The following is a 12,185-nucleotide window of genomic DNA, read 5'->3' as shown; positions in this document are numbered from 1 at the left end:
GGAGGCAGAAAGGAATCTTGGAGTCATTACTGACTCCAAGATGAACATGGGCCAACAATGCGAGGTCACAGTTGGCAGGGCTAACCAGACCTTGTTGTGCATCCACAGGTATCTCAAGTAGGGCCAAGGAGGTGATCCTCCCCCTCTACGTGACACTGGTCAGGCCACAGCTGGAGTACTGCGTCTAGTTCTGTGCACCCTGCTTCAGCAGGAGGGATGTGGACAACATTGAGAGGGTCCAGAGGACAGCCACCTGCATGATCCGGGGACAACAGGGCAGACCCTACAATGAGAGACTGTGGGACCTGAACCTGTTCAGCCTTCACAAGAGAAGGTTGAGGGGGACCTGGTGACCATCTATAAACTCACTAGCAGGGACCACAAGGGTTTGGGAGAGACCTTGTTTCCCCTAGCACTCCCTGGCATAACAAGATATAATGGCCACAAGTTGTTGGAGAGTAGGTTTAGATTAGACATCTGTAAGAACTACTTCACAGTCACGGCGGCTAGGATCTGGAACCAACTTCTAAGGGAAGTGGTGCTGGCTCCTACCCTGGGGGTCTTCAAGAGGAGGCTTGATGCTTATCTGGCTGGAATCATTTGAGCCCAGTTTGTTCTCCTGCCCAGGTAGGGGATCGGACTTGAAGATCTACAAGGTCCCTTCTGACCCTACTTCTATGATTCTATGATACATATGTTCTTAACAAACATCTTTTGTTCGTAAGTTGCTTCAGAGGAGAACAGGGGCTTAAGAACAGGCCCTTCAAGCATTATGGTGATTTATATGGAGAACTTGGAAATAGACTACAATTTTGCCTTTGGGTTATTATTGACTTTTTTTTCTAGGTCAGGGTATTTCATAAAAAACAATGGTTAGGCAATAGCTGAAAAGGCTTTTAAAACAAATAACAGAATATTTGTTCTGAATGTACTTACTCCTGGGTACTGACTGGCATGTGGTGTAAGATTCTTAAAGGCCCACTGGATATTCTGATGTGAAGCCAGTTGTCTTGTAAATGCAGGCGACTGTTCACAGCACAGCCGTAAAATGCCATAATAGGCAGGCAACATCCCACGGTTAAAAAGCACCACATCCTGATCATCATGATCTGCTAGTATGTAATTGAAGGCAATATTCTTTGTCACCACAGGATTCTGTACAATCAAGCGTACATTCTCTGGGCAGTCAACACATACATTATACCAAAAAGACAGTAAAGCCTGCTTATTGTGGTTGGTAGCTATAGCTGGCTCAGAAAGTTTAGGCTGGAAAAGATTCCACAAGTCCATGAAGTAAGTGGAAAACATAAGTTTCTCAGTTTTTGAGATTAAACAGTAAGTCATAAAACTAAAGTAGGGCACCAGTTTAGTAGTGCCATGAACAGCAGCATCCACATACAGCTTAGCTCTTGAAAGCAGACCAAGAAGTACATTATAGACTTGATGAAGAACTACTGTAGTATCTGGACTGAGAGGCAGGTCACGTGTGGGGATATGCAGAGATCGGGTTGATCGGAACATCTGACGGAATGAATTGCTTGGAATAAGTGATACCAGAAGGTAAGCTGCAGCTTCAAAATAAAAAAATAAAAAAAATAAAAAAAATCAGTCGGACATCTGAAGGGAACATAAAGGTTTAATAGTTATAATAGTATACAGTATATTTTTGGGGGGTTCTCAATGCATTTTACAGAGGTGGACAAGTACAATTCCACTCTTATTGAACATGGAAAAAAATGAAATAGTAATCATTTAAGAGACCTGCCCAAGATTCGAGTGCATTAAGAGCAGAGTTAAGAACAGAGCAGAGGCTTCTTCACTCCGTCTCTCCTGACCATCACCCTGCTGATAGCAATATGTCCCATTACAACTTTGCTTATATACAAATAATTATTCTCTTCTGTTATGACTAATATATGTATTGGTTAATCAGTTTATTATTAGCTCTCCAAGATTCTCTGTAAATGTGGCCAGCAATGCTCTGCCTTCAGTTTGTATATACTGTCTCCTAACCACAGCCACATGAAATCCATTCAAGTTTAAACCAGCTTTCTACTATGGAATCCTTTTAGAAGGTGAGATTTCTAGTCAGAACAGAGGGAACTGTAGCAACATGCCCCCAGTCACAAAATCAGGGAGCCAGAAGATCCAAGAGCTAGTCCAGGGGGCAGAGGCATTTTCAGCATCTCAAAGTTTAAAAGGATGCCACTGAACACATTTTGTAGCGTATAAATGAAATCCCACTGCTACCTGCAATGTAAGTGCGTCCTAAAAGGAAACTCCCAGATTAACCCTTTTCCAAACCCTCATCTATAAGGTTTCTTAGACCTTAATCATGTAAAACACCAAAAATACAAATTTTATCCTTCAAGGTAATAAATCAAATGGCATCTTTCATCAAATAAAACTAGCATTTATGATGGGTTCTTTATGTATGAGATGCCACGGTTAGTGAGCTTTACTTAGGGGTAATCACCTGAAGGGGATTCACTGGAGAACAGCAGACTCAGTGGCAAGTGCTGCTTGTGATAAGCACGCTTTCTGCATAATAACACATTGTAAAACAAAGAGGAAATTTCTTCCATTTTTGTGACTTACAAGTTCTCACTCTAGGATAGTTGTGTGCCAAAAGAAAACGTTCAACCCAATTCTCCATATTCTGCAGCACCCAACTGTGAGCTAGCTTATTTCGAGGGGTCTGCACTGCCAACCAATCCAGACACTGAGATGGGTTGTATTCAATTACCTAAAAGAAAAGAAGAAAACAATGTTATATAAAATAAAATACGATTAACATAATGAGTGAGATTAAAAATAAATAAATAAATAAATAATAATTTAAAAAAATAAAAAATAAAAAAAATCAGCAGGTGACATTGGGAACATCTACATTGGAACTGCTACATTATCCCTAGTTGTTTGTCCAAGTTTCCACTTTTTGTAAGCATCTTTTTTGTGTTTTAGCTCACTGAAGAGTTCCCTGCAAAGCCAAGCTGGTCTTCTGTCATACTTCCTAGTATTCCTGCACATTGGGATGACTTGCTCCTGCACCCTCAGTAAGGTTTCTTTAAAGTACAGCCAGTTCTCCTGGATTTCTTTCCCTCCCTGACTGGCCTCCTAAGTTTCCTGAGGAAGTCAAAGTCTGCTTTTCTGAAGTCCAGGGCCCTTACTCTGATGATCTGCCTTTCCTCAGGATCCTGAACTCAATCATCTTGTGGCTGTTGCTGCCCAAGTTGCCATCCACTACTACATTCCCTACCAATTCTCCCATCTGTGAGCAGCAGGTCAAGAGCACAGACCCCTAGTTGGCCTCTCCAACACTTGCACCAGGAAGCCATCCACAACACACTCCAAAAGCTTCCTGGATTGCCTGTGCACTGCTGTATTGCCCTACCAACAGATGTTGGGGTGACTGAAGTCCTCCATGAGAAAGAGGGCCTGTGATCGAGAAACTTCTGCTAGCTGTTTGAAGAAAGCCTTGCTCACCTCATCCTCCTGGCCTTGTGATCTATTGCAGACCCCCCACAATGACATCACCCTTGTTGCTTTCCTCTGTATCAATTCATTTTTCATCACACCATCAAGAAACATTCAAACAGTGCTCAAAGTATCTAGCCTATGTTTTCTCTTTTTGTCACTTCGAGATTTTGACAAAATTAATGTTGAAAACTTGTGTTAAAATGAACTCTACAAAGTAATACAAGAGTAACAACTACAGCTGCATCAAAACAGCTTCCCATCAAAACAGCAAATAGTTTAGATAGGCAGGACAGCATCTCTCTACTCCAATTAGTTCCTGAAAACTCACTTCTACAAGACCTACAAACACCTGTTCTTTTACCTTGTAGTGACAGTGGGACAATCTCCTTACTTGTTTGTAAAATATCTTGCACACTTTGGATGTTGTAAAACCAAGTAATAGACAAATTATTTCAATGTTAGGTCATCAGCATACTACTGTTCCTTTGAAGGAGAAGTAATGACTAAATTAGGACTACGAACTGATGCTGTAGACCAAAAATCAAGACAATATCATTTAAAATCCTCTCAATATTTACTGGGAAAGAGCAAGCAAGGGCAAAGAATCCAATCTGTTTTGTTCTACATACTGTACCTCCCATATCCTCTGCAGGATGTAAGAAGCAAAGGGTGGCATTCCTGGTGGACCACCTGCAAACTCCATTAGCATGGTCAACAATTTGAAAAATGGATTGGCTGCCTGAAATACATAAAGATACAATTATCCCTTTGATCCATTTCAGTAAATATATAAATTTTTATTAAAAAATAAATAATTGCATAAAGTTCTCTTTCCAGAATTCAGACATCAATTTTTTTAACTACTTTTAATTCAACACTAGCTATGTTTTATGAAATATGCTTGCATATATCATAGGACTTAGGCTTATATCCTCTGCAGAATGCAGCTAGTAAAAGAGAATATTATTATACTATTAAGCTATCAGTTCTGGAGCAGTATTTTTAGCCAGCAATGCAACCATACACATTTGACTGCTAAACATTCCTCTCAGCAGAGGGCAGTGGTATATATAAATGATAACATTTGCAAACCAAACTCAAGGACGATTGATTTAGCTATTCAAGAGTCAAACTGATTACTGGCTTAAAAATAATGCTAAAACTACCAAAACCTTTGTACTCTATCATGTTGGTTCTAATTTTAAAGTCTGCTAAGATTAGACCAATTCTCAGCAACCCACAGATCACTAGATACACACATATATAAATATACATTTATATAAAAATGAGAAAGACGTGTGTGTGTGTGTGTGTTTATCTGTTGATTTGTGCTTTAATCACCAGGGACTGGGGGTGGAGAGAGAAGGGCAGCAGGAGAACATAAAGCCCCATGTAAGCTACCGTGATAGGAAGCTGATTTGTCAACTGATAATACCCTTTCTATTAAAAAATGCAAAACTATAGTAAGAGTGCTTCCTGTCCAATCACGGTCATGTATCCTCTACTTGACAAACTCCCATTTATCCTAAATTTTATTTTGACAGTAGCAAATGAAATTGTCCTCATGTGAGCATACAATTCCCCAATCTGCACATGTGGAATGCCTATGAAAATTGCAATTTGCTTTTTTTTCTTTTAGGGAAGACATTTATTATAAACTAACTTTGCCTTAAGATTTGAACCATCACTAAATAATCCCTTCCCCTCTACTTATCTTTGACTATGTAGAAAATCAGTGCTATTCAGTTTTGAACAAAATGAAAGTGGGCAAGAGACTACTGCTTTAGATGACCTAATATACAGAGCACTAAGTTTTTATTCCTGTCACAAAAGCCAAAATGAAATACTTTCTATGAATGTTTAATTTGTAAAATATTACTTCAGTAATTTAAAACAGAAGAATATTAACACAAATTATTTAGTAGTTTACATACCTCAGGAGTTAACTTTGCTATAGAGGTGAAAAGCATAGACACAATCTTGAAAAAAAAAAAATGAACAAAACATACTGTTAGACAGGCTTATTTGGCTTTAACACTAACATTCCCATAATACATTTTTCTGTTAGATTCTCTTAACAAATATAATTCACATCTGCCAGTACTTACGTGTTCTGCAAGTCGATTATTATATCGACATAAGCTGAAAATGAGGTTGCAGGTTTGCCTGATGTTGATACCATCACGGATATGTTGAAACAAGAAGGGAAAACCCTGTGATAAACAACAAGATATTAGTACGTCTTTAAATTATTTTTTTTCCAATTAGCTGATTATAGGTTTCACATTTTGAAGTATTACCTTTCCTCCGGTCAATGCAGCCATATCATTTTGTGACAAAGTCAAATGCCTAAAATAAAACAAAATATTTATGACTTCAGTATAGAAACCATTAAGTTGGACTTGCTAATTAGAAAACAAATTAAAGAAAGAGTTATACAATGATTGCTTAATAGTTTTCCTACCAGCTTCAGGCTATTTGGTCAGTAACAAAATCATTATTACACTTTAAAATGGCTAAAAATTCCATATTAAGTCTGAGCTCCATTATGCTGGTGCAAAACAATTAGATTTATACAAGGTTAACAGATTAGAATGCGTCTCCCTGATACTTGGGATTCTTGCCTTTCTGAGCGCGACTGTTCAACCAGAAGAGCAATCAGAGCGATCATCTTTTCAAGAGCAGCAGGCCTGTATTTTTCTTCTGCTAGAGAAAGAATGTCTTCCTCTTCCTCCTCCTCTTCTCCTTCCTCTTCAGAAAGCACTTCAACTTGTGGCTGGATAACACACAAATATCCATAGTCTCAATGGAGACAGGTTGTATCAAACTTTCAAAAAGACTCTAAATATTTCTAAACTTATGTCTGCAATTTCATCCATTAAACTGTTTGCTTGCCAATATTTGCCTGCACAAATTAAGTCAGGTAGACATTTAATTTTCTGCTTTGCATTTTCAAATAAAAGACATTTTGTGTGCAAAACAGCACAAATTCCAAAAATGGGTAGAAGCCACTCCATTTAGGCCTTTGTGGTTATTGATTTGTTAAGAAATTGCAGGCAATTATGAAAAACTGAGTTTAAATCGAGTTGATGGCCCCATGCTCAAATTTCAGCTAGTACCAATACACATCCTAATAACAACTGTCATAAATGGCAACATTACTGCCAGTCTCAACCAAAATGCTAATTAATAAATAGGTATGGAGACTGCCTACCCTCTCAAATCTAGACAGCAGTGACCCCAGAATAAATTCAAGGAAATTTAATATTTGGTGCCAATTCTATACTAAACAGAATTCAGTATTTAGCACAATCTAAAATAGTAGCGTGCTTCAAAGTACAACACAACCATGGCAGCATTTTTCACAAACACTATATTCATTTAAAGACTAAAAAATAAATTATGTCCACAATCTATTAAACCGCTTTGAATTTTCTAGCTTAAAAACATCAATGATTACTTAAGTCAAAATATGAAAGGCTATTTTTACATATGAAAATTATTTTAAACTTACATTTTCAGGTCCTTTAGTCCCCATGTAGAAATGGACCATTGTTGATATGGCTTGCAGTGAAAGCAAGAACTGGCTCTGAAAATGTAAATATTGAGTTATCTGGAGAAATATGCATACACACATGAGCGCGCACACACACACACACACACACAGTTCCTAGAATTACAATAATTCTACTCACCTCCTCTTCTCCCATTTTGGCAAATTCATAAAGAAAGGCAAAGTATTCTGTGAGATGTTTACTGTGAGGTTTAACACCATGCTCCATTATTGACAAGAGAGTCTTCACAAAGCGAGTTACACATGAGCGACTACCAATATCTTCCACAGGACCATCCATGTCATCCGAACTGAAAACATAGTTCAATTTAGAATTTACAGTATATTAAACAAATGTATCTTGAACCATTCCAACTAGACATTCAGAGATTCTATATTTATGCATTCCATCTTTACCATAACACTCAAGGCTTTAATATTAGGACCTATGGTGTATGCGCTTTGAACAATACCACAGTATAAGTCACTTAAATTATAAAAGCCCTCCTCCACTTCTGTATTTGATAATGTTAATAAATTGATTAAGGCATGGCTAAAGTCAGAAAAGGAGCTCTGTAAAACGACTGCATAATGCAATTCCATATTTAATTTTTCTCTTCAGTTACTGTCTTAAATACTCTTCAGTTTTCCAGTAGGAATATCGTCATATATGTGATTATGTTGTTCTACCACATAAAGGCTGTCCCTTCTGAAGTGTTGTGTACAGGGTCCCTGGGGAGGCTCCGCTCAGTCTGCAAACACATGCTAAAGCCCTTGTTACCATATCCTCACTGCTTTTGTTACCCATGTTAACTAACCCAAATGTGCTGACATGCTACAATCACAGCTTTAATTTGGCTAAAATCTTAAGATTTCAATCTTAAAATCTTTGGCTTAAAATCTTAATAAAGAAAAATGTTTTCCCACTTGACACTTAGTTAAATACAGTTAGAAAATTGTTATAATACTTCAAACATAATACACAGTGCCTTCCCCTGGGACTGCCCCATGCTGCATCTCAATAGTTAGGAATGATCATGAGTTAGTCCCACCATGCCACATGTTCAATTTAAGGCATGATCCAAACTAGCCATAACTGTTACACATTATATGTGGAATAACTTTGTGGCTCATTTGCTATATTAGCACAGCATAAATCGGCTTTAATGTGTGGCCGGATTACTATTTATTGCATGACGAACACCTCAGTCATGTCCTAAATGTAATATATGACAAGGCCCTTAGATATCCATGGATCCAATTTTTCAGACACAATCAGAAACTCAAACATCTATGTGGCTGCCTTTGCACTTGCAAGTAATTACAGACATGGGAAGGAAAGAAAGAATGAATGAAAGGTCAAGCTCAAAATCTGGCTCAGGTGAGGTAACATGCTTTCTTTTCTAACCCTAATAAGGCTGTAGGAGTAAATTTAGTCGGGCTTCTGGCCTACTTGACTAGAAAAAACAGAGACCAAAAGTGCTGATACTGCTTATTTCAGTTACATGTTTTGAAATAAGAAATCCTGCATGTCTTATTACCCTGTGCACAGATGTCCAATTAAGTACACTTGTTTTAGTTTCTCCAAGGTTGTATTTTTTTTCTCTCTTTATCTATCTTAAGTATAAAAATGCTTGAAAACTTAGAGAGGAGGATTCCTTTGAAACAGACAAGTGGGTGATTCCCCTTGCTGTATGAAATCCTTCCTTCAATCACAGTATAGCCCTAAATAAAGAAAAGCTGGCTCTGTCAGTTCTGATTCAACCACAATGCGAAGTTTGATTTCTTCCACAGTTTGGTGCCATGACTCAGATAGAGATGCCTGGAGTGATCAGCTGGGACACAGACATCTCTCTTCACTGAAGCCCCGGCGCCAAACCAAGGTAAGAGACCTTTTGAAAACTCTGTTGGGGCTTTTCAGTGAGAGGCTGTCTCTGTGTCTTCCTGGTTCACTGTTTGAGGCTCACTCTATCCAAACTCTTTTTTCCTGCCAGAACTGTCAGACCCACTGTGTAAATAGTAACTGTGAGTAGAAAGAGTTAAGGTTAAAGACTCTGTGTGCTGTTGTCAATGAAAGTATTTCCCCGTGTGAATTAAGTTCTGTAAAGAACTGTGAGGTCTCTCTGAAGCCTGGAGTGGAAACCTTGTGCAGCTGCCCTGAAGACAACAGATTTGTTCTGTGTGCTCTTCGAAAGCAAGGGTACAAGGTGGAAACTCTGAGTGTGACTGTTTCCCACGATAAGTGTTGACCAAGCTGAGACTAAAGAAATGCTCTTGACCCTCGTGCCTCAACGCAGAAATTCCCTTGTGTGAACTGAGAGTATGAATTGAGAAATATGAGCCACTAACCAGGTCTGAGACTAAGGTTGGGTTCAGCCACCCCAAGGCTGTCTGGAAGGGCAGTTTTGAATGCAAGGGGCCCCAACTGGAACCTTGTGACCCAGTGGACAGGTTTTCCCTTTCCCCACCCTCATAATGAGCCATGTCTAACTGTGAATAACTGCACTGTGTGCTGTTATTGCAGTGGAGTCTTGTGTTTAGACATTAGCCACAGCATCTCTGTGCCGCTAGCAGATCTCACAACCTGAACGGACACCCTCAATAAGCCATTCCTGTATCAAAGACCTGTGTGAATTGAGTTTAAAGATATGGGGAGCAGAGAGTCTAAAGACATACCGGCTCCGCCAAAAAGGACTCCAGCATTGTACATGTACACACACTACGGCCATAAAAGTTGTAAGTTTCTAGACAAATGGAATTGGTATACCAGAGATGATTTTAGCCAGCAGTTCCCCCCGGAGGGAACATTTGATTTAAGTAAAATTGTTCATCTCTGAAGAGACCTTGAGTTAAGAGGTAGTAATATACCACAGACTCATTGGAACACATTTTTTGATTGGTATAAAGAAGCTTTCAAAAGACGTCAAGAATCTCAAGTTTGGAGTCTTAAGGACTCCCAAGAGAAACTGAAATCTCAGATAAAGGAATTAAAACAGAAAAGTGCACCAACAGGGGGCCCCCCATCAATAGTACCATCAGCACCAAAACAACTTTATCCACAAATGACTGAGAATGAATCTGCAGAAGATATAATTGATTTTCTTAATGTGCCACCCCCATATCAGTCCCAGGCACAATCTGAACCTCCAAAAGTCGAAAGTAACCGAATAGGCTCTTCCAGCAAGATTAGCCCACCTCACCAGGAAACTATCCCTCAACAACCGTCACCTGTCCCCAGGGCATGCCCACATCCACTGGAGGCATGGCGTCTGTCTCCTGAAATCTCAACCCCCTCCTCTTGTTTAAGGTCTGGTACCCAGTATAGTCCAGCCCCTTCTTTAAAACCTAAAAAGGCTCAGCTTATGCCTCTACACCAACTTTCAGGGCAAGGTCCAAATGGGGAAACTATAATCACAGTTCCTGTCCCCTGGACCCCAGGAGATCTCCTAAACCTTGTTAAACAATTTCCCCACATCAGAGAGGAACCCCAAAAATTTAAAGATGAATTAGACACTGTAATCCATTGTTATAATCCAACATGGGCAGATCTGAACCAATTAATGAGAAGTGTTCTGCCCTCTGAGGTCTGCAACCGCCTCATTGTACAGTCTACTTGGCCTACTCAAGACCCTGGAATTGGAGATCACTTAGCAGATGCCCAAAGACGCCTCCTTGAGGCTGTGCTTAAAATATGCCCCAGGAAAACTGCCTGGGCCAAAATACATAACTGTAAACAAAATAAAGGAGAATCCCCAGCAGACTACATGGACCGCTTGAAACTAATATTTGAAAGACATTCTGATATTAAAAATGCAGCTGAGACTGCCCCAGAAGTAGTTGCTTCAGCTTTTGTCCACAGACTTCTTCCTAAAGTCCAGGAACAGTTATGCACAATTCCTGTAGGTTGGCAGACTAAGCCACTTGCAGAACTAGTCACCATTGCAAATCATTGTACAACCTGCCAGGAAAAGAAAAAGGAATCCATGAAAACTAAGTTAATGTCATTACAATTACAGACTTTAGGCAGGGGCAGAAACCGAGGTTTCCATCAAGGACAGTTCAGAGGCAGGGGACGTGCTTGTGGGATGGGACGAGGAGGATTTCAGTCCCAAAATAATGACAGTTGTCATTATTGCAGCCAACCAGGTCATTGGAAGGCTCAATGTCTTCACCGGCCTGGCCAGCTGGGGATGACGTTTAACTTGCCACCACCTCCTCTCATTCAATTCTCTGTTCCGAATCAGGGAGCCTCCTGTTAGGCCAGCCTGAGGAATAGTAACATCATCACAGCCCCGCTTCTCCCACTTAATCAAAATGATCCCTTCATTTCCTGTGTGATAAATGGCATTCTGAAAAATAAACTGGCCAAAATTTGTGCTGAGACTCACCTAAAATGCCCAGATGCACTTCCCATAGCCCTTATAAGAACTACTGCCAACCGAAAGACTGGGCTTAGCCCACATGAAATTCTAATGGGAAGACCCATGAGGCTCCCCACCTCGCCAACTGTTGCCTCCCAGTTTTGCGATATACATTCACTTGATGATACTATTCTGGACTATTGTAAGGCACTAATGAACTGTGTTAAAGCTTTTCATTCACAGGTACAGGCAGCTCTCCCCAAAGAACCAGATGAGCTGTGCCATTCTATCCTGCCTGGAGATTGGGTCCATATAAAAGTCCATCAACGAGAGTTATCGCTGGAACCTCACTGGAAAGGCCCATTCCAGGTACTCCTGACCACCAACACTGCAATAAAGTGTCAAGGACTCCAGACATGGATCCATGCTTCACACAGTAAGAAAAATCAGCCCTGTTAGACCCAGAGTCTCCTCCATATCAATCTTGTAATCAGCTTCCACAGACTGGTAGAGAGCCTAGTGCCTGCCAGCAAGAGAGCTCAAGACCAGTAGTGAGCCAAGCACCTACTGGCGAAGAGGATTTGCCACTACAGAGCAAAGAGGATGTGCCCCAACAACACCACTATGCCTTTCGGGACAAGAAAAAGGCCTCTACCTAGTTCCCGAGGTGGAGCTGGTTAGTCGTGATTTGAGTAGTTCTCAGTATTTCTATTTGGGCCATCTTATATGAACTTGACTCATCAGTTATACGAAACTCTGTAAACCAAACTACACTTCCACACCGACAAAGA

At 40.0% G+C, this 12,185-nt stretch overlaps 1 protein-coding gene across 2 annotated transcripts in view; it reads right to left on the bottom strand.

Annotated features, from left to right (window-relative positions):
• Positions 1 to 12,185, bottom strand: part of USP34 (ubiquitin specific peptidase 34) — a 256,166-nt gene that overhangs the window by 29,732 nt on the left and 214,249 nt on the right. For both annotated transcript variants that reach the window (XM_019549212.1, XM_019549213.1), the window contains 9 exons: positions 7,176 to 7,344; positions 6,995 to 7,069; positions 6,105 to 6,256; positions 5,781 to 5,829; positions 5,589 to 5,693; positions 5,415 to 5,459; positions 4,115 to 4,219; positions 2,599 to 2,746; positions 937 to 1,571 (listed from right to left, as the gene is read on the bottom strand). In XM_019549212.1, the coding sequence (XP_019404757.1) occupies positions 937 to 1,571; positions 2,599 to 2,746; positions 4,115 to 4,219; positions 5,415 to 5,459; positions 5,589 to 5,693; positions 5,781 to 5,829; positions 6,105 to 6,256; positions 6,995 to 7,069; positions 7,176 to 7,344 (1,483 nt within the window). The remainder of the gene's footprint in view (positions 1 to 936; positions 1,572 to 2,598; positions 2,747 to 4,114; positions 4,220 to 5,414; positions 5,460 to 5,588; positions 5,694 to 5,780; positions 5,830 to 6,104; positions 6,257 to 6,994; positions 7,070 to 7,175; positions 7,345 to 12,185) is intronic.

Source organism: Crocodylus porosus, unplaced genomic scaffold (assembly GCF_001723895.1).
Source record: "Crocodylus porosus isolate Cpor-Errol unplaced genomic scaffold, CroPor_comp1, whole genome shotgun sequence".
Lineage (NCBI taxonomy): Eukaryota > Metazoa > Chordata > Crocodylia > Crocodylidae > Crocodylus > Crocodylus porosus.
The sequence above is the reverse complement of the archived record's forward strand: the minus strand, read 5'-3'. Positions and strand labels throughout refer to the sequence as shown.